Genomic DNA, 22,073 nt, shown 5'->3' on the forward strand with positions numbered 1-22,073 from the left:
CAAAATTAGTAGAAGGAAAGAAATCATAATGATCAGAGCAGAAATAAATGAAATAGAAACAAAGAAAATAATAGCAAAGATCAATAAAACTAAAAGCTGGTTCTTTGAGAAGATGAACAAAATTGATAAGCCTTTAGCCAGACTCATCAAGAAAAAGAGGGAGAGGACTCAAATCAATAAAATTAGAAATGAAAAAGGGGAAGTTACAACGGACAGCACAGAAATACAAAAGCATCATAAGAGACTACTACAGGCAACTCTATGCCAATAAAATGGACAACCTGGAAGAAATGGACAAATTCTTAGAAAGGTATAACCTTCCAAGACCAAACCAGGAAGAAATAGAAAATATGAACAGACCAATCACAAGTAATGAAATTGAAACTGTGATTAAAAGTCTTCCAACAAACAAAAGTCCAGGACCAGATGGCTTCACAGGTGAATTCTATCAAACATTTACAGAAGAGCTAACACCCATCCTTCTCAAACTCTTCCAAAATATTGCAGAGGAAGGAACACTCCCAAACTCATTCTATGAGGCCACCATCATGCTGATACCAAAACCAGACAAAGATACTACAAAAAAAGAAAATTACAGACCAATATCACTGATGAATATAGATGCAAAACTCCTCAACAAAATACTAGCAAACAGAATGCAACAACACATTAAAAGGATCATACACCATGATCAAGTGGGATTTATCCCAGGGATGCAAGGATTCTTCAATATATGCAAATCAGTCAATGTGATACACCACTGAAGAAGAAAAACCATCCATATGATCATCTCAATAGATGCAGAAAAAGCTTTTGACAAAATTCAACACCCATTTATGATAAAACTTCTCCAGAAAGTGGGCACACAGGGAAACTACCTCAACATAATAAAGGCCATATATGACAAACCCAGAGCAAACATCATTCTCAATGGTGAAAAACTGAAAGCATTTCCTCTGAGATCAGGAACAAGACAAGGATGTCTACTCTCGCCACTATTATTCAACATAGTTTTGGAAGTCCTAGCCATGGCAATCAGAGAAGAAAAAGAAATAAAAGGAATACAAGGGCTTCTCTGGTGGCGCAGTGGTTGAGAGTCTGCCTGCCGATGCAGGCGACATGGGTTCGGGCCCCGGTCCGGGAAGATCCCACATGCCGCGGAGCGGCTGGGCCCGTGAGCCATGGCCACTGAGCCTGCGTGTCCAGAGCCTGTGCTCCGCAACGGGAGAGGCCACAACAGTGAGAGGCCCACGTACAAAAAAAAAAAGAAAAAGGAATACAAATTGGAAAAGAAGTAAATCTGTCACTGTTTGCAGATGACATGATACTATACATAGAGAATCCTAAAGATGCCACCAGAAAACTACTAGAGCTAATCAATGAATCTAGTAAAGTTGCAGGATACAAAGTTAATGCACAGAAATCTCTTGCATTCCTATATACTAACAACGAAAGATCAGAAAGAGAAATTAAGGAAACAATCCCATTCACCATTGCAACAAAAGTAATAAAATACCTAGGAATAAACCTACTTAAGGAGGTAAAAGACCTGTACTCAGAAAACTATAAGACACTGATGAAAGAAATCAAAGATGACACAAACAGATGGAGAGATATACCATGTTCTTGGATTGCAAGAATCAATATTGTGAAAGTGACTATACTACCCAAAGCAATCTACAGATTCAATGCAATTCCTATCAAATTACCAGTGGCATTTTTTACAGAACTAGAACAAAAAAATCTTAAAATTTGTATGGAGACATAGAAGACCCCGAATAGCCAAAGCACTTTTGAGGGAAAAAAACGGAGCTGGAGGAATCAGACTCCCTGACTTCAGACTATACTACAAAGCTACAGTAATCAAGGCAATATGGTACTGGCACAAAAACAGAAATACAGATAAATGGAACAGGATAGAAAGCCCAGAGATAAACCCACACACCTATGGTCAACTAATCTATGACAAAGGAGGCAAGGATATACAATGGAGAAAAGACAGTCTGTTCAATAAGTGGTGCTGGGAAAACTGGACAGCTACATGTAAAAGAATGAAATTAGAACACTCCCTAACACCATACACAAAAATAGACTCAAAATGGATTAGAGACCTAAATGTAAGATTGGACACTATAAAACTCTTAGAGGAAAACATAGGAAGAACACTGTTTGACACAAATCACAGCAAGATCTTCTTTGATCCACCTCGTAGAGCAATGGAAATAAAAACAAAAATAAACAAATGGGACCTAATGAAACTTAAAAGCTTTTGCAAAGCAAAGGAAACTACAAACAAGACGAAAAGACAACCCTCAGAATGGGAGAAAATATTTGCAAATGAATCAATGGACAAAGGATTAATCTCCAAAATATATAAACAGCTCATGCCATTCAATATTAAAAAAACAAACAACCCAATCAAAAAATGGGCAGAAGACCTAAATAGACATTTCTCCAAAGAAGACATACAGATGGCCAAGAAGCACATGAAAAGCTGCTCAACATCACTAATTGTTAGAAAAATGCAAATCAAGACTACAATGAGGTATCACCTCACATCAGTTAGAGTGGGTATCATCAGAAAATCTGCAAACAGCAAATGTTGGAGAGGTGTGGAGAAAAGGGAACCCTCTTGCACTGTTGGTGGGAATGTAAATTGATACAGCCACTATGGAGAACAGTATGAAGGCTCCTTAGAAAACTAAAAATAGAACTATCTTATGACCCAGCAATCCCACTACTGGGCATATACCCAGAGAAAACCATAATTCAAAAAGACACATGCACCCCAATGTTCACTGCAGCACTATTTACAATATAGCCAGGTCATGGAAGCAACCTAAATGCCCACTGACAGACGAATGGATAAAGAAGATGTGGTACATATATACGATGGACTAGTGCTCAGCCATAAAAAGGAACGAAATTGGGTCATTTGTAGAGACGTGGATGGATCTAGAGACTGTCATACAGAGTGAAGTAAATCAGAAGGAGAAAAACAAATATCGTATATTAACGCATATATGTGGAACCTAGAAAAATGGTACAGATGAACTGGTTTGCAGGGCAGAAATTGAGACACAGATGTAGAGAACAAACGTATGGACACCAAGGGGGGAAAGTGGCGGGGGTGGGGGAGTGGTGGTGGGATGAATTAGGAGATTGGGATTGACGTGTATACACTAATATGTATAAAATAGATTAATAAGAACCTGCTGTATAAAAAATGAATAAAATTAAATTCCAAAAAAAAAAAAAGATAAATGTTGGGAGACAGTTCTCCTAGGGTCTCTTGTGTTTCCTTTTTTCTGGACTGTCTTTTCAAGCATCTTCCTATAGCTATCAGCCTTGAAAATAGATGTTGTCTCTCTAGAGCATAGGGCAGACATACTCACTGCACATTATAAAAGATTCAGAGACTGATTTGCTTTTGTTTGCTGACATAGTCAATTCTGATTCTTTCAAACTGAGGACCAGTCCCTGCCCTTGGAGCATGAATTAATAGAGATAAATAAAGAACTCTTGAAAGATAGCAAAAAAAAAAAGAAAAAAGAAAAACCCAAACCTGCACACACACCACCCCCACAGCCCGAGTTATCCATATAGATGTAAAATCCTTCCTAGCGGTAGTTGCACATAAAGCCTCCCAAAGGAATTTTTTGCTAATGGGGGAATCTTTGGCATTGAGTTTCTGAGTAGGGTGATGTTGGCGTGTGTAAGCTTCCCCTGATCCCTTCAAATCATTCATGGTTGGTGACACTCTCCAGCCCTCCAAGCTGGCCTAGGTAGAAAAAAGAGAGGGAATCATTCCTGTGTAAGGCTGGCAGCTCCAGGAGGGATACAGAGCCTTCATTTACCTCCTGCTCCTGGGTGTCTCCCTCAGGGCTCTGGACCGCAGCTTTGAAGGTTTCATTCCGCTTCTCGATTTGGTCAATGGCCGCTTGGCAGGCCTGGGGCAAGGGGCAGAGCACAGGGAGGTGGTTGGGGGGCGGCAGGAAGGGCTTGCTCATCTGTGAATCCATCTACACATTCCACAAACATTGCTAAAAGCCTACTGGGTGCTAGGGGTTAGATTCTAAGTGTACATTGCCTGATTTAAGGGAGGAGAAAATATTAGCCCCAGATTACAGATGTGAAAACTGAGGCTCAGAGACATTAAGTGACTCGCCCCAGGCCACCCAGCTAGGTAGTGAGAGGCAGCAAGATTTGAACCCAGGTCTGACTCCAACTACTACAGAGCAACTTTGAGGAAGAACAGGGAGCAAGCAGGCGGGTGTGCGCACACACACACACACACACACACACACACACACACACACACACACACACAGAGCATCCCTCTCTCCCCCGCAGCCTGGGTAGGGAGGTCAGAATCCTAGGGGCCCTGGAGCATTCTGATACCTGCAACCAGGAGATCATTTCCTCCTGGGACCTGCTTGGAAAGTGAACACAGGTGTTGAGGAGAGCAGCCCCTCCCAGTTTTCCCATCTCACCCGGCCCTCAGCCTGCCTGCCTACCGGGCCCGCAGCTCCAGGGTGCGCTGCTTCCCGGACACCAGGAAGGAGTGGGGGAACTCAGCGTCAGTCAGCTCCCGCACCTGCTCGGAATGGGAGGGAGAGACTGCTCAGACTCGCCCACCCGCCCCCCAGGTACTGTGGCAGGGAGGTAGGTGAACTGTGCCCCAAGGACAATTCAAATTAGAGACAAGGATAGGGAGCTTGTTCAACTGCTCCCTAATCCCATCAAGCCAGGCAAATGCGCCTGCAATCTGGCCTCACCCTGTACAGCAAATGGGACTTAGGGCTCCTGGAACCTTAGTAGATAAGTTGGCCCAGTGTGAGGTAGGGGTGACGGCTCCTGACAAAGGAGTCACCCAAAATGGAAACTGGGTCACAAATTGGGTTTGGGGACACACCTTTTTCAAGATCAGATGTACGGCCTAGAACAAGACCCTTTTACCCCATAGAGTGAATGAAGGAATTGATCACCCAATTCACAGATCCAACAGACCCCCGCCCCACTTCCTGTCTTTTACCATCCTTGTCCCAGAACTCCACAGGTCCCGAGTCCATTATGAAAGCCACCCGTCACAGAGCACTTACTATGCAACAGCCACTGAGCACCCCACACATGTTCTCATTTAATCAGCACAACTGCTGAACCCACTAATCAATTCTAATGCTTAATGGCCATCATGTGCCCCTGAAGGCAGTACCTGTCAACAGCTACAGTCCCCTGGCACAGCTGAATCTATGGTTACCTACCAGTTTACAAGAATTATGTGGGACCGAGGGACATGCTGAATGACACCACAGGGGTGCGGTCAGCAAAATCCAGACTGTGAGAAACTCTACCAGAGAAATGATCTGATTTCTTCAACTAATAAATGAGAGAAAAACTAGGAGAGGGAGGTATAATGGATAAAAGGGGATGTAAGAAGCATATTACAAATGATTCAAACAGATCAGCTGTGAGAAGACAATTATGAGACAGTCAAGGAAAACCAAGGGATCTTAATGTTATTAACTAATTATCATTAATTTGTTAGATGTAATAATGGTACTGTTGGCAACTTTTAGGGCAAAAAAAAGTTCTTATTTCTTAAAGAGACATACTGAAGTATTTATAGGTGAAATGATTATGTGTCTGAGATTTGCTCTTATATAATCCATTGGAAAAGGGGATTAAGAAGGGGATTGCTGAGTAAACCAGTTTTAGCCAGGTGATGAGTATATGGGGGTTCATTGTACCATTTTCTCAGCTTAAAAGTGTCCAGAATAAAAAGTTAAAGAAAATCTTCACAGCAGTCTGGACAGGTAGATATTATCACCCTCATTTGGGAGATGAGAAAATGAAGATCAGAGAGGGCAAGAGACCTGCCTGAGGAAACACAGCATCTAAAGAGCATAATGAAGATTCAAATTACGGTTTTTGGTCCCCAAGGGTAAAGCAGAAGCACATCTATTTCCACCCCACTCCCAGAGCCCAGTAAGCACAGACTTCTCCCAGGCAATGTGGAGACAGCGTCACAAAGGGAAGCTAAGATACAGACCTAGAGCCCAAGGGCCTAGCATGGAGGAACTTTGTTGTCACTGAATCCACCTGACATGTGGGCCCCTCTGCGGGCTCCCTGCCACGAGGTGACCAGGCCTTGGCACACTTTCAGGCGGCCCACCACACCTCAGAGAGCATGACTCTGGGAACATCCTTCCTCATGTTAGGCCTAGTCTACCTCTTGGGCCCACAGAACCAGTCCGTTCCCTCTAGAAGGGGCCTGATGTGATTTGCACTTGATACCCTTGACAATGGGGAGGCTCTAAGGGTTTATAAATGGAGAAGCTCCTGTGGAGACAGGTGTTTGGGAAAGCCACTCCAGCAGCTATTTATAAGGGTCGAAGGGCTGGGAAAATAGGACAAACCAGCAGCCCAGAGGCCAGTTAGGGAGGGATACCCTGAGTGGTCCATGCCTGCCTGGAGAGAGAAAAGGTTTCTACCTGGGGAACAGTATCTGGAATCTGGCAAGACTCCATGCCTGATTGGGTGAAGGAGAGGGGAGCGAGAAAAGAAGGGAGAAATCTAAGGTCTGGAGTCCACGGCCAGGAAGAAACATGATGCTTTTGATAGAAAAAGGGGAAGTGGGAAGAGTCCCTGACCTGAGGGACCACCTCTGCAGAGGGGCAGGATGAAGGTTTCTAGAGGACAATTCCCCGAGCTCCGCAATACCCAGGCTCAACCACCAGACTTGGCCGGTTCAGGCTCCTGCCAGCCCACACAGTGCCTTTGTGCTAATTAGAGAAAGACACCCCTTCCTCAAAACACTTTACTGACATCTGTTGGCAAACTGGCGTAACATTCAGTCAAGTATCTGGTTTGTTGAACCAGACACTTGACTGCCATCTGCCGGACAGTGAGAACTGTAAATATGCAATCTATGCTGTTGTCTGTGGATGAGGTGTGCTCATCTTAGTTGAGGTGTGCTTGCACAGTGCACAACCTGCACAGTTGTCCATGGAGACACTGAGTACATATGTACCCTTACCCCTTCCTTCTTCCCAGGCTGGCCCTGTACAGGATGGCACAACGATAGGACCAAGTCAGACCCTGGGGGGCAAATCAGCTGCTGAGAACTAGGCCTCCTTGACACTCAGGAAGGAGGAGGCCAGGGGGTCACGGCCAGTGGGAGCCATCATGGTGGTCAAAGGTCAGACCCACCTCCAAACCTTAGACTCAGGAAATGATTCCTGCACAAATGCGGGTAGGTGGACAGCTCTGCTCCTGCCAGGCCCGTGTCATCCAGGAGTGTGCGCTGTGCGGCCACCAGAGCACCAGACACGCCCGGTAGGGACTGTGTTCACTGGGACTGGAGACGCCAGGAACCCAGCACACACTGGGCCTGGGAGCCGTCGGCACATACCCTGAGCATCTGACACTGTCAGGCCCATTTCTATGTATTTTCTCTTTACGATAGTCTGTTGTGGTCTCCATATTTCTTGGCTTTTCTATCTGTCAATCTCTGCCTCTCTTTTTCTATGCCTGGGTCTCTGCCAGTCCTAAGACAGGGCTGCCTGTCTCCATTTCTCTGTCTTTAACTCCCCATAACCTGCCTTTCTCAGTCTCACTCACCAAGACTCCCAGACGTACAAGCTTGCACGCACCCTAGCCTCTGGGACATTCTGGCCACTTCAGTTAGGAAAGCTGGATGACGCAGGGTGGGGGGGCTGCATTCCTAGAGGAACTCAGTCAGCTAAGATATGGGGGATGGGCTGTGAAGCCCCAGAAGGTGCCCAAGTCCCTCCATCAGCCCTCATCACCCGCAGGCTACACCCCACCCCCAAGCCCTTGATTCAGCCCCAAACGCCAGGCAAGCCCAGTCAGCAGCAGGGGCAAGGCCCTTCTGCTGGGGGCTCTGAGAGGCTCAGGGGTTCTCCAGAGGCGGAAGTATCCTGGTTCGAGTTCTGCCTGCAGCTCTCTCCTGCTGCAGATCCTGGGAGATGGGTGAGGGGAGGGGGAGTCAATAGGGATAGGGAAGGGAGACATGGAAGGGTACCAAGATAGGCCAGATCTGACCTCTGCTTCTTCCAGCCCCAGCCACCAGGACTCAGGAGCGATCAGAGGGGCTGTCAAGAAGTTTCCCCTCCCATTTCCTCCACTATGCCTTCAATTCCGCCCTATGCTTTATCTTTCCAGGTTGAAGCCTTAGTAGGAGATTGTATAGTATGCTGGTTAGGTACAGAGGCTCTGGACTCTGTTATACCTGAGTTTGATCATGCAAACCAGGATTTGCTGAGTGACCCCCAAGCAAGTTACTTAATCTTTCTGGACCTTCGGTTTTTTTTATTTTTAAAAAAGACTTTTTTTTTTAAGATCAGTTTTAGGTTCATAGCATAATTAAGAGGAAGGTACAGAGATTTCCCATATACTCCCTGAGCCCACATATGCACAGCCTCCTCCATTAATACCATTCCCCCACCAGAATGGTACATTTATTAGAATCAATGAATCTACACTGACACATCATTATTACCCAAGGTTCATAGTTTACATCAGGGTTCACTCTTGATGTTGTAAATTCTGTGGGTTTGGATAAATGTGTAATGACTGTTATCTACCATTATAGTACCATACAAAATAGTTTTACTGCCCTTAAAATCCTCCACGTTCATCCCTCTCTTCCCCCAACTACTGGTAACCACTGATCCTCTTGCTGTCTCCATAGTTTTGCCTTTTCCAGAATGTCATATCATTGGAATCACATAGTATTATACATGGTATGTAGGTATATATGTAGCCTTTTCAGATAGGCGTCTTTCACTTAGTGATATGCATTTAAGTTTCCTCCATGTTTCTTCATGGCTTAATAGCTCATCTCTTTTTATCACGGAATAATATTCCATTGTCTGGACGTACCACTTTATTTCCTTTTAAAAGTGGGATTAACTACAGATATACTTACACACAGGCATACTGTACACAGTTATTCACTGCAGTCTCATTTGCAGATACTGACAACTGAGAACAATCTAAATGTCTGTCAGTAGAGGATTGGCTGAACAAATTACGGTACATCCACATGCTGGGATGCTATGCAGCTATGCAAAAGGATGAGGAAGCTCCTAATGAACTGACTTCCAAGCACCTCTAGAATTAGTAGTTAGTTAAAAAAGTCAAGTGCAGAATAGTGTATGTGAAAAATAGTCTCACTGTTTATGTGAAACAAAAGTAAGGAAGCCATAATGAATATATTATTAGTTTGTGTATGCAAAGACTACCTCTGGAAGGCCTCACAAGAAGCAAAGGCTGCCTCCAGGAAGGGGAACTAGGGGATGGGGTGTATATATATGCAATATATATTGCATATATTTTTGATATCGTTTGATTTGGGAATGTGTATTATCTATATTTTTAGGTAATAAAGTTATTATTTTTTAAAGATTTTTAAAAACCAAAAAAATGCAGGGGATAATAACAGCCCCTACATCACAGGGCTGTTAAGAGGATCCAGTGGGATGATTTAGGGCCCAACCCAACCCACAGTGACCGCCCAGTCGATGGGCACTACTATGGACTGCTGTGCTGTCTCCGCCCATTTGTGGCCATCTCTGGATGGGGACACACCCACGTCAGCAGCTGAGCTGAAAGTGGAGACCCTTCCTACTCAAAGTATGGCCTGGGGAGCTGCAGTACTGGCATCACCCAGGAGCTGGCTAGAAATGCAGAATCTCCGGCCCCTCTCCAGACCTCCTGAATCAGAACCCACATTTTAACAAGACTCCCAGGGGATTCATGCATGTATTAAAGTTTTCAAAATACTGGGGTAGATGGTAGGGAAAGCAGAGCAAAACTGGGAGCTGGGAAGGGCCCTGGACAGGAAGGCTGGGAGGCCAGGTGGGAGAGATCTAACCCCAAAGCTTTTCCACCTTCATGCTGCCCCGGACCTGAGACCCAGGTTGGCCCCTCTTGCTACTCCGCATACTCGGTCCCACCCTTGGGGTAAAGCCCGAAGGTGGTTGGGGTGCCTCTTACCTTCATGCTGGCCACGTCGATACGGGTCCTGACCTGGAATTGGGCGCCCACCTGGATGACCCTGGGCACACAGTAGAGCAGCATGTTGTTGAACTGCAAGAGACACAAGCATGAGTGTGTGCACAGTGGCAAGGGCAGGAAGGACAATCAGGCAGGCTTCCCTGGGCGTGGGCTGAGCCCTACTGGGTCTCCCTCCCCTCTCGCCACCTGCTGGGCCAGCTCACAGGACCTCACAGGTGTGATAAGGAAGTGGTTGTCTAGCCCCAATCCAACAGGTAGGTCACTGAAGGACTGCCCTACCTGTGGGCATCAAGGGACCACATCAGACCTCAGAAACCTACGAGGCCTTTCTCACAGGGGCCAAGGGTGGCAGGGGCTTATGAGAGATTGTAGCTCCCTCCCCAAAACCTTCAGGTGGGACCAGTTTCCAGGAGACACCCTGGCTTCTTCAGTGCAAACCAGGGCAGTTCTTCCTAGCAGCCAACCTAATTCCCTCCTGCTGTACACTCTCTAGAGCATAGATTGATACCACAGGCTTTGGAGCCAAACAGACTGGGTTCAAATTCTGACTCTGTTGCTTCCCAGGGCAAGTCTGGGAACCCCCTCAGTTAGAAATTCCTGAGGCCTGGAGGTAGCACGTGACTTGTCCCAAGTCACCTGGGTGCCAAAGTAGAGAAGGATAGAGAAGCAGGCTCGTCCCTGTTCGTCCTGCAGTGCCAGCTGGGTAGATGCCAGGCAGGCAGAACCTGGGGCAGAGGGCCCGTGGACTTCCCTCCCCAGTGTGGGGCAGGCCCCCCAGCATCCCCCTACCAAGAAAAGGTAGCGCTCCATGGGGCCGACGCGGCGGAAGGAGATCTTGAGGACAGGGCCCTCGCGCAGCAGGGTGTTGGAGGGGTCTACTAGGTCGTCCTCCAGGCCCAGGCGCTGGTACACTTCCCACAGTTCCTGCAGCCGCTCCTGGGGACAGGAGGTGTACCTTCAGCCGAGGCCAGGCAGGGCCTGCCTGCTTCTGGAAGGTTTGCCTTGTGTGGACAGGGACAGGGTGTGAGGGGGAGGTGGGCCAGGTGTCGTGAGGAAGGATCAGGGGATGAGGAGATACAGAGACCTGGGTGGGATGGGGGAGGCTGAGAGCTGCAGGGAGGAGGTGACAGGGCCCCTGGGGATGCCTGCTGCTTCTATTCCGAGGGCTGGGATGCTCACCATCTCAGTGATGGCTGCGTTGGAGTGCTGAGCAGCTGAGAAGATCATGTCAAGGGCTTCTGAAATGGGGGCAGGGCCAGAGTTACCCCCTGAAAATACGGGGCTTGTGGCTGAGGCAGGAGGTCCTTGAGGCTTAATCAAGTGGCCTCAGGGCCTGCCATGAGCACCCCCAGGAGCAGCCTTCCCCTGTAGCCTGGCACATGAGGTATTTGGATGATGGGGGCCATTTCCCACCCAGAGTGGAGAGACTAGAAGCCACCAAAAGACAGGGCTTAGGCCATTGGCTTCTGTGACTTTCAATGCCCCCCCAGATCCAGAGGGTGAAGGCATGGTTTCAAATCCCAGCTCTGTTCCTTTTTGGCTGTGTGATCTTGAGCAAGTCACTTAACCTCTCTGGGCCTTAATGTCTATAAAAAAGTGGCTGATACTACAGACAATGTCTACAAAGTATCAGCGGTCAATGTTGATGGCTGATGGTCATCATAACCATTTTAGCAGGTGCTCCATAAATTATGGAAGTGGCTCGAACCTCCCCAACCCCCTGGATTCCCTGGGGGTGTCCTCACTCTGGGCATCAGCCAGGTCTGGGGCCTGGGCTGGCAGCTTCTGGACATACTCCTTGAGCAGCAGCTCGTAGCGTGGGATTCTCTGCACAGGTTCCAGCATGTGGTGCTGCAGGGTCAGGCTGCCCGAGGCCTCGCTGCTCTTGGGGAGGGAGGGGGGAGGGAGAGCGTGGGGGTGAGGGGGGAAGGGGTAGGTCAGGCTGCCCCTGAGGGTCGGGGGAGTGCGCAGCAACTGAGCCAGGGAGGTGGTCCAAATCACTGGGGAACCTGAGCCACTGCACACTGGGGTGGCAGTGCAGGCTCTGCCCCGCCCCCACCCCAACCTCACCTGAATGCGGGTGATAACTTCCTGGAAGGGTGGAGACTTGTCACTCCAGGTGGCCAGCAGCTCAGCGGCTCGCTCAAAGTTCTTGACATACTCACTGTACATCTTCAGGAAGGGGGCCAGTTTCTGGATCACATCGCCAATGCGGGGGGTGGTCGTCCTGCAGGAGGGGCACCAGGTACTGCCCTCAGTCTGGGGACCTCTTCTCTTAACTCCAGACAGGGTCAGGTTAGGTAAGGCTCCCCTCACCCCCCAACACAGCCTTTCTGCGGCACTTCTGGGTGCAGGTATAGGGGGGCGTGTCATCCTCACACATGTGTGTGGTTCACTCCCCCTTAGACTGTGAGCCCCCTGAGGGCAGATGCTGCTCTCTCCCACTGATTGGATTCCCCCAAAGGCCCAGTACAGTGGCAGGCCCACAACAGGCGTTCAATAACCACCTGATGCTTGTTCATGTAACAATAACAAGGGCCACATGCCAAGCACTGCCCAAGATTCCGTGCATGTCTCATCTCATTTAATTCTCACAACCCTGCGTGCGGGAGGAGGGACAGTCAATGGCCCATCTTAGAGAAGAGGAAATCCAGGCTCAGAGAGGTAAGAAAAGGTCATTCGACCCAGGAACTGTTACAGCAGAGCGGTAAGGACTGACCATCTGGAGCTGGCCCGCCTGAGTCTGATTTCCAACCGCACCACTTACTCTAGCTGTGTGTTCTTGGACCAGTCACCTAGCCTCTCTATACCTTAATTTTCCCATCTGAAAAAACTGGGCATGATGGTAGGCAACCTCACAGGGTTGTTTTTTTCAAAAAAAATTATTGCAAAAAATTTTAAGCAATCATAAAATAAAAAGAATATAATAACGAACCCCTATATATCTGTCCCTGCACTTAACAATTACTAAGATTCTTTTTTAACAAAGAATTTTAAAGGACATCCCAGACATCATGGCATTTCTTTGGCAAGATACTAATTTCAGCACTAAATACTTTAGTAGTCATCTCTGAAAACAGAGAGGGGTTCCTGCATAACCACGATGCCATCATCACACAGCAGGCTGATGTGAAGATTAAGCGAGTTAATAGGTGTAAAGCCCAAGGCAGGGCAAGTAGGAAACACTCAGTTAGTGCTGGTTATTTCCACTGCCTCCTAAGTCACTCAGCCTAGTGAGGACCTGATCCATCCCCTTCTCCAGGACACACACACACACACACACACACACACACACACACACACACACACACACGCCTCGTCCAAGCCCCTCACTGTGCAGACAGAGCAAGCCCAGAGGAGAAGAGTCATGGTCACACAGCAAGGGCAGGGGCATAATAGGCCAGACCCAGTTCCCTGGGGGCTGCAACCGGACCTGACCAGGGCTGTGGTCAGGGGGCCTCAGGGGCTCCTGCTGGACCTCACCAGTTGTCCAGCCGCTGCTGCAGCTCTGGGAGGAAGAACTGTGCATGGAACTGGTAGATGGAGGCGGTGTTGGAGAAGATGAGCCTGACCACATCCTCGGGGAAGGCCTTGCTGCTGCGGGCCTCCTTCAGCAGCTCCTGGAAGAACACCTACAGCCGCAGCTGGGTCACTGGGCCTGTGGCAGAGAAGGACCTCCACCCCCAACACAGCCCAGGGGGAGACAAGCACAGTCCCAGGGGCTTTGGGGTCCCTCCCCAGCTTGCTGAATGCTTTCACCTCCTTAATCTCCCATCAATCTCACAAAAACCCTGGGAAGAGAGAGAAGCAGGGAAGATTGTATTCCGGCCACTTCACAGATGCGCAAACCAAGGCCTAGAGACACAGGGACTTGGCCAAAGGCTGGCAGCTGATGAATGTCAGAAATGGGCCTATCTCGTGTCTGTCAAGTCTGGGACTTCGCCAGGCTCAAGATCCCACTGCTGATGTTCAGTGATTTAACCCTCTCGCCTTAGGGCTCCTTAAGAAAGTGTGAAGGGCTAACAGTGGTGAGGATGTTGGGAGTTGGAATGACAGATGAGGATGCTGTGTGGGGCCTGGAAGGACTGGCTGGTGTGTTCTCCACTCCTGTGAGACCAGCCCAGGCACTAACGGTGGAACCAGGAGTGGGGCTAACGAGCTAAATCCCGATTTCTGCCTGAACTCCAGCCAATGGAGTTAAAAAGACTAAGGCTTCCTAGAATCAAACCCCGAGGTCCTAACTTTCAGCTCTTGTGAGGTGGGTCAGAAGGGAGAGCAGGGGTGAGGTGAGGACACCCAGGTGCTGGGGCTCAGGAGCGGGCGTCCTGGCCACTGGCCTGGTCTAGCAGGTGGAGGCGTGCCACATAGGCCTGCTCTGTCTCCAGCAGCTCCTGGACGATCCTCTTCTCCTCAGGCTCCTGCAGGGGAGTTGGGAGGAGAAGGAGAAGGAGAGCTTTGGTCTGCTCTGATGGGAGCAGTATCCAAAGATGCCCCAGTGAAACATACCTCCCAGGATTCATGCCCTCCTGCAGCTCATCTGGGCTGGCGCTGGGATCGATTTAACTGAGAGGATGGGGCAGAGTGAGGCTGCGCCAGTTCTGGGCCTAAGCCTTAAGAGGCCTGGAAGCTTCCACTTGTGCTCTGTTGGGAGCCACGAACTACCACATCTGGAGGTGTAGCTGCCCTGATGGAGAGGCCACATGGAGAGGAGAGGCCCTGGGACTACAATGAGAGGGAGCCAGGGGTCCAGCCGTGCCAGCATCCCAGCTCAGGACAGTTTTCCAGCTGTCCCTGCCCAGGCACCAGGCTTGGGAGATGAGCTATCTTGGGCATTCCCACCCCAGCCAACATCTGACTGCAGCCACTTGAGAGACTGTGTTATGGACTGAATTGTGTCCCCAGATCAATACATTGAAGCCCTAACCTCCAATGTGACTATATTTTGGAAATAGGGCCTTTAGTAATTAAGTTAATTGAGATAGAAGGGTAGAGCCTAATCCACTAAGACTGGTGTCCTTATAAGAAGAGGGAGGGACACCAAGAGAGCATGTGAACAGAGGAAAGGTCGTGTGAGGACATAGTGAGAAGATGGCCATCTACAAGCCAGGAAGGGAGCCTCACCAGAAACCAACCCTGCCAGCACCTTGATCTTGGATGTCCAGTCTGCAGAGCTGTGCGAAAATGCACTTCTGCTGTTTAAGTCACCTAGTCTGTGGTATTTTGCTATGGCATCCTGAGCTAAGACAAACTCCAAGTGAGACCAACAGAAAAACCATCCAATAGCATTCCAATCAACCCACAAAACTGTCAGAAATAATAAACTCCACATTTTGGTCTCCACCTTTTGGCATAGTTTGTTATGCAGCAACTGATAACCAGTATACATAGTATGTACTACTATGATCACCATCCCCATTTCATAAATGAGGAAACGAGCACAAAGGGGTTAAAGAGATTTGCCCCAGGTCACATAGTAAGCAGAAGAGCTGGGACGTGTACCCTGGTAGTCCGGCTCCAGGGTGCACAGCCTCGTGCAGCTGAGCTCTTAAATTCCACAGACAAGAAAACTGAAACCCAGAGAAGGGAGGTGACCTGCCCAGGATGAGTCTGAGGGCAGGAATTAGCGCTGACCTCTATTTCTAGTTGGCACTGTTGCCTCCTTCAGTGGGTAAATGGAGGCCGCCCCTGGGAAAGGTACTAGGTTCCAAGTTGTGTGGCCTTGGACAAGTTCCTTAAGCTGTCTGAGTTTCAATTTCCATGCCTAAAAGACTCCTATAGTGAGGGGTATGAGAAATAATGCCAGCAGCGGGGCGCATAGCAGACACTTAATCAAAGGCCGTTAAGGGTGGGGTGGGTGTGAATCTAGCTTTCAGCTGATCTCTGGTCACACAAGACCCCACCTGGGGAAGTGCTGGCTCTGGCTGGGAGAGAATGTGTGGGAAGGAGGTCAGTGGAGGGGCCCCCACCCAGCTCCCCACTTCTGCCCCTCAGGCACCTGTGTCCCGGGGCCAGGGCAGGTCCTAGCGTGGCAAAATTTCCTCCAGTCCCTGCTGGACAGCTTGTTCTTCAGGGAGCTCAGATACCTCCTGCTGATCGTCCTGGGCCCGGAGTCCACGGCCTCCTCCACGGTGGGCTTATCCCATGGCCCTGTGGGTGAAGGAGGCCTGCACCCAGGGTGGTGATGCCCAGCCTCCAGGCCGTGGACTCCAGGTGCTGCTCCCGGGGTCCTGAGGAGAAGACAGCAGACCTGAGGGTTTCCAGCCTGTAGAGTAGGGAGAAGAATAGCACCTCTCTGGTGGGGATTTGGGGGCAATTAATGCAAATCACAGATGTTCACTGGCCTCTGAGTACCTGGTGCACAGGAAGAACTCACTGAGACTTCTACTTCCCTCCCCAACACCTCTCTTGGAGGGAACTCCAGTCTTCAAAATGAGTCAGTGTAGACTGTGTCTTGTTTTCCGGGGAACAACACACTTCCTTGTTTAAAATGCAGCTAGGAACCCTTCTTTTTGCACATAGAGGGTTTTAAGTGCCCTCCCAGATCACCTCGCCTGTGGACCTCACCCCTGGTTTTAAGTCTCTGTAAGCAGGAAATCCCCTAAAATCCTAGTAACTGATATATCGAGGGAAGGTGGGAGCCATGGAACACTCTAAAGGGAGGGCAGAGCTGATAAGGCTGGGGCTTTTCAGTGTGAGCTACGCCCTGCACACCTCTAGTGGTGGGAAAAGCCAGCCTGGGATCAGTTTCCCTCTCCCTCCAGGGATGAGCTTTTGTAGTGTGGCTTTGTTATCCTACCTATTGGATTTGTAGGCCAGTTAAGTTCTTTAGATAACAGAGGCCACCATCAAGGAATATATCCAACGACTTGGGCTGGGACCCATTCCCTTTGGTGTGGAAGGGCTTGTGGTGACAGCACAGGGTGGCACCCTTATAAGAAAGGCAGGCTGGGGAATGGAGGACCAGACAGGTACAAAATCTTCAAAACTCTGTGAGGAAGTTTCTCATTACCCCTATTCTGCAGCTAGGAAAAGAGAGGATCTTGCAGCAAGAGGGGGGCAGAGGTGGGATTCAGATCAGGCAGGCTGGCTCCCGAGCCTGAGCCTTAAACTGCCCCTCCGCATGTGAGTCAAGGAGAAACGGGTGCAGAGAGTCAACGTGACCTGCCCCATGTCACACCCTGGTTGGTGGCAGAGAGAGGATTGGGACCCAGTCCCCCATGGCTCCTCTCTGGCACTCCAGTACACCACGGTTCCTCAGTGCACTGGTCTGGTCTGCAGCTCACGGAATTAGCTGAGTCTCAGGCTTTCTGTTCTACATTTGGTTTCAGCTTCTGCATTTCTCCCCAAGTGCCCAGGCCAGCTTCTGTTTCCTCTTCACCCCTCAGTTTCAGATCAGTTAAGGCACTGAAAGGAAGTACCTCACAAGAAAGCTCAGGCCAAGGCAGCTGGCATGGGTCCCCTCACACAGTAAGAGGTGACTCTCATCCTCCCGACAAGACCTCCTCTGACCCCAAATGTTCTGAGGGCTGCCTCCTCCTGCTAGAAGTGCTGCCTAGGCAGAGCACACATGCTGAGGGTCTCCACTGGGCACACCTGGCGTGTTGAGTGAGGTGGTGGTCCAGGAAGGTGCTGCCTAGAGCTGTCCTCGGTGCTGAACAGAACGTGCCCGGCAAAGCCCTCTGGGAGAAGCAGGGTCAGGTCACCCGCTCAGGAAGCTGAACTGCCCTTCTAGGTCCACGTCTATGCTGCCTCCACCATGAAGCCCACAGGAGGCTTTGCCTGCTCTGAGCGTCAAGGCCCCTCCCAGGATATCTATTGCCCATGACCTGGCATCATGGTCATTCCATGAGCTTAGCACCAAAGACAGAAGTCCTCCGGGCAGGGATCATTCTTTAGGCTCCTGCATCTGATACAGTTCCTGTGCGATGCTGTGCTGTGCCACCCACACCCCCTCAGCACTGAGGCACTCTTCCCCTAGCTTCTGGTGGTATGGTGGCTGACAGGTTATTGACTGGGTCCCTCCCTGGGAATTGCCCTCTCTGGAAGAGAGCTACCTCATCTAAGGTCCACATCCAATGACTAGTCCATGTGAGGGTACAAAGACCTAGCCCTTTGCCTCATCTGGAACAGCCTGAAAGGCCTCCAGCTCCAGAGCTCTCTGGGACGGGCTGCAGCCTCTGTGGCAAGTGCTCGGCAGTTCAACCTCTCCCTGTGCCCAAAGCTGCCTCCCTCACCCACACAGGTATTGTTCCCCAAAGCCTCCCCAGCAAATTTCCTGAAGCAAATCTCTACCCCGGAGTCTATTTCCAGAGAACCCTACTTACAACAGTCACAATCCCTAACACAGTCCTGGGCTTAAGAAATGCCTGCAGAATGGATTAATGTCACATACAGACACACAGTGACCTCTACACATCCAGGTCAGGCTTTTCCCTTCAGATGGAAGCCCCTGCATTGCTCCTTGCCCATGAACTTAAAGCACTTAAAGCCTCCCCACCTCTCTGTGCCTCCCCTTTCTCATCTGTAAGATGGGTATAGAGATGGAACCTACCCCTAATAGGCTGTTAGATGATTAAATGAAATAAGTAGCAAACGCACTTAGAACAGTACCCTATAGGTAGGCTGACCACATATCCCAGTTTGCCTGTGACAGTCTCAACCTTTCCTATTGTCCCCTCCCTCCCACCAAAAAAATTTAATGGCATTCAGTTTCCATTGTGTCCTGGTCTGAATGATAAATTGTATGGTTATCCTACTCATAGGGAGTAAGCACTTGATAAGTATTAGCTATTATTTCTGCTGGAGAGACAACGGGTGGAGTTCTGCAGCCCAAACACGGCATCTGGTCCACCCACGCTCACTCATAATTACACACACGTCTGGACTCTCCCCAACACATTAACACACATGCTCTCACCCCTGCGCAGGCCTGGTGCCCCAACAACACTCTCCCATGCTCTAAGGAACCCATGGCCGAGGGACGTGGGCACTGCCCAGACAATAGGACGTGTGCAGGACAGGGCCCAGAGACAGAACTGCTCACTGTGAGGGTCCAAGGTGGCCCCAGCCCTGCTCCTTAGCCTGGAGACTGGGAGGGTCTGGGCTGCCCAAGGGCCCAGGGGTGGGCAGAGGAGCTCGAGGGAGACTGCCAGTTGGCCAAGGTGACCCTTCCCACCTCCACTACCCCGTACCTGCTATTTTCAAACGCAGTCACCAGACTGGACACAGATGACAGCTTCTCCTTACTCGCCCCCTCCATCCTGCAGGCCTCCAAGGTGGTCCTCAGCTACCCCTGAAGCAGGGAGAGAGGTCTCCAACCAGCACACTCAGCCACCCCCACCTGAGGTCACAGGTGTGCTAAGGCATCCTGGAGTCCCGTTCTTCCTGAGGCCTCAGCAGGCCTGCTCCCTGCTTCAGAGTGAGGAAAGAGGAAGTGGTCCCAGAGCCACAGCCTTGAAGGGGAAAGGCGGGTGCTCCCTACAGAGGGAGGAGCCTGCTTGGGCCCCACCCCACCCCCACGGGGCCTGACCTTTCACTCCTGTAGACCCCCTGTTCCAGAAGCCACCCCAAGAGGGCAACGGGGGCCTAGAGGGAGTTTCTGGAACTGGGCTCTTGGCCTGAGACACTCACCACTCTGGCCAACCACACCTTCTCACAAGGTCCAGTGGATTTTATTTGGTCCTTTCTCTACAACTTCTTTTCTGCATCTGACCCTGCTCACCACTGTAAGAAAACAGCTTTTTAAATTAAAAATAAATCACAAACCTATTAGGGGCTGGCAGAGAAGAGTAATATGGTGTTCCCACCTCCCCACTGGGGTTCTCTCATTTTAATAACTGATGTCTCCACCTTCTTGCCCCAAGGGAAGGTAACTTCCTCCCTGAAACTCTGATGATAATAATAACTAACACAAACTCTTTTCAGTAGTTTAGAAATATTTTCTCATTTAATACCACAGCAACCTTATGGGGTGGGCCCTATTACGATCCCCATTTTACAGAAGAAAAAACTGAGGATCAGAGGGTTTAAGTAACTTGCCCAAAGTCACCTAGTAAGAACGCAAAAAGAAGTCAGATTTCTAAAGCGAAGGTCAGTTTCCTACAATTCCAGCAAAGATTTGGTTGGGAGCCTGGATGATCACATTCTTGATGCTCCATCCTCAGGCTTCCCTGTTCCTAGCACACTGGGTGGTCTCTGCCTGATGCCTCCTTTTACCACTTGGTCTCCCAGCACTTCCAGAACAATGATAACTGCTTCTGTTCCCCTTATTCAAGCTTCACAGGCCCTTCAGGGCTCTCCCACTGGGTTCTGGTCTCGCTTGCCCTGAGCCGGGGCCCTCCATTGAGACTGGTCTTTGTCCTGGAGGGTAGGGACTGAGCCTCAGTCATCTTGGTACCCGAAGCACCTGGCACAGCTTCACGCTCCAGTGCCTGTGAAATACTGGGGCCTCACACACCCAAAAGCCTCACTCCCTCAGAGCTCTGCCTGAGCAATTTCTTCTAGCAGATGCCTGGCTTCTCCCCCCAACCCTAAATCACAATCATCCTCCTCACTTTTTGTTTATACTTTTTGTTATGGAGAATTTAGAACATATGCAAAAGTAGAATAATACGATGCACCCCCATGAACTCATGACCCAGACCCAACAAACAACCATCAGCTCATGGTCAGCCCGGCTCCATCTATAGTCACATTCACTTCCCCTTCCCAGACCATTCTGAAGCAAATCAGATGATTTCACCCACAAATATTTTGGTGCATATCTAAAAAATAAGGAGGCTTCCCTCGTGGCACAGTGGTTAAGAATCCGCCTGCCAATGCAGGGGACATGGGTTCAAGCCCTGGTCCGGGAAGATCCCACATGCCGCGGAGCAACTAAGTCCGTGTGCCACAACTACTGAGCCTGCGCTCTAGAGCCCACGAGCCACAACTTCTGAAGCCCGCGTGCCTAGAGCCCGTGCTCTGCAACAAGAGAAGCCGCCGCAATGAGAAGCCGGCACACCACAACGAAGAGTAGCTCCCGCTTACCGCGACTAAAGAAAGCCCGCACACGGCAACAAAGACCCAACGCAGCCAAAAATAAAATTAATTAATTAATTTAAAAAAATTTTAAATGCACATGCACTTTGATCCAGCGTTCTCATTTCTTCCTGTTGCCTATACAAATATATTTCTTCCTGTGTGCAAAAATGTTAGGTCTACAAAGTATTCAGTGTAGCCTTGGTTATGATAGCACATAAATTGGCAGCAACTTAAACGTTACATGAATTTACGGTACGTTTATACAGTAGAGCCATTACACAGTATGAATTTTTTTTTTTTTTTTTGGCGGTACGCGGGCCTCTCACTGTTGTGGCCTCTCCCGTTGCGGAGCACAGGCTCCGGACGCGCAGGCTCAGCGGCCACGGCTCACGGGCTCAGCCGCTCCGTGGCATGTGGGATCTTCCCGGACCAGGGCACGAACGCGTGTCCCCTGCATCGGCAGGCGAACTCTCAACCACTGCGCCACCAGGGAAGCCCCACAGTATGAAATTTTATGCACTAATCTGACATGATTTTAAAGATAAAGTAGAAAAAAGAGAAATAAGATGCAGAACAACATTATACGCTACCATTTATATTTTACAGAAAAAAAAAGGAAGGTAGTTTTGCACATACATTTGTGTGTTGTCTGTAGAATATCTCCAAAAAGATATGATAGGAGCTAGGAAAAAGGATTGCCCTCCTGAGTGTAAACTGGAGGCCGGGATGGAAAGGAGACCCAATGCAGCCAAAAATAAATAAATGAAATAAATAAAGAAATAAATAATAAGGAAATATATATACTCCTGTGTGCAAAAATGTACACATAATGTACATATAATGTACTGTGTACATATCACAGTACATATAATGCTAATATTATTCTATACATGCATACATATATATTATATATACATGTATGTGTATATATGTGAAACACTTTACCATTATCATACCCCAAGAGATATTTAGCAGTAATTCCTCAATATAATCAAATACCCAGTCAG

General features: G+C 49.2%; 1 protein-coding gene across 1 annotated transcript in view; it reads right to left on the bottom strand.

Annotated features, from left to right (window-relative positions):
* The window catches only part of FGD2 (FYVE, RhoGEF and PH domain containing 2), a 28,231-nt gene extending 8,777 nt beyond the window's left edge, over positions 1 to 19,454 (bottom strand). The window contains exons 1-12 of the mRNA XM_082662746.1: positions 19,236 to 19,454; positions 16,040 to 16,271; positions 14,382 to 14,462; positions 13,528 to 13,676; positions 12,115 to 12,271; positions 11,790 to 11,928; positions 11,224 to 11,282; positions 10,834 to 10,980; positions 10,024 to 10,116; positions 4,518 to 4,597; positions 4,402 to 4,432; positions 3,858 to 3,950 (exon numbers count right to left, since the gene is read on the bottom strand). Coding sequence (XP_082518872.1) covers positions 3,858 to 3,950; positions 4,402 to 4,432; positions 4,518 to 4,597; positions 10,024 to 10,116; positions 10,834 to 10,980; positions 11,224 to 11,282; positions 11,790 to 11,928; positions 12,115 to 12,271; positions 13,528 to 13,676; positions 14,382 to 14,462; positions 16,040 to 16,271; positions 19,236 to 19,303 — 1,329 coding nt within the window. The 5' untranslated portion in view covers positions 19,304 to 19,454. The remainder of the gene's footprint in view (positions 1 to 3,857; positions 3,951 to 4,401; positions 4,433 to 4,517; positions 4,598 to 10,023; positions 10,117 to 10,833; positions 10,981 to 11,223; positions 11,283 to 11,789; positions 11,929 to 12,114; positions 12,272 to 13,527; positions 13,677 to 14,381; positions 14,463 to 16,039; positions 16,272 to 19,235) is intronic.
* Positions 19,455 to 22,073: the final 2,619 nt, after the last annotated feature.

This window comes from Grampus griseus (genome assembly GCF_964374135.1).
Source record: "Grampus griseus genome assembly, chromosome: 10".
NCBI lineage: Eukaryota > Metazoa > Chordata > Mammalia > Artiodactyla > Delphinidae > Grampus > Grampus griseus.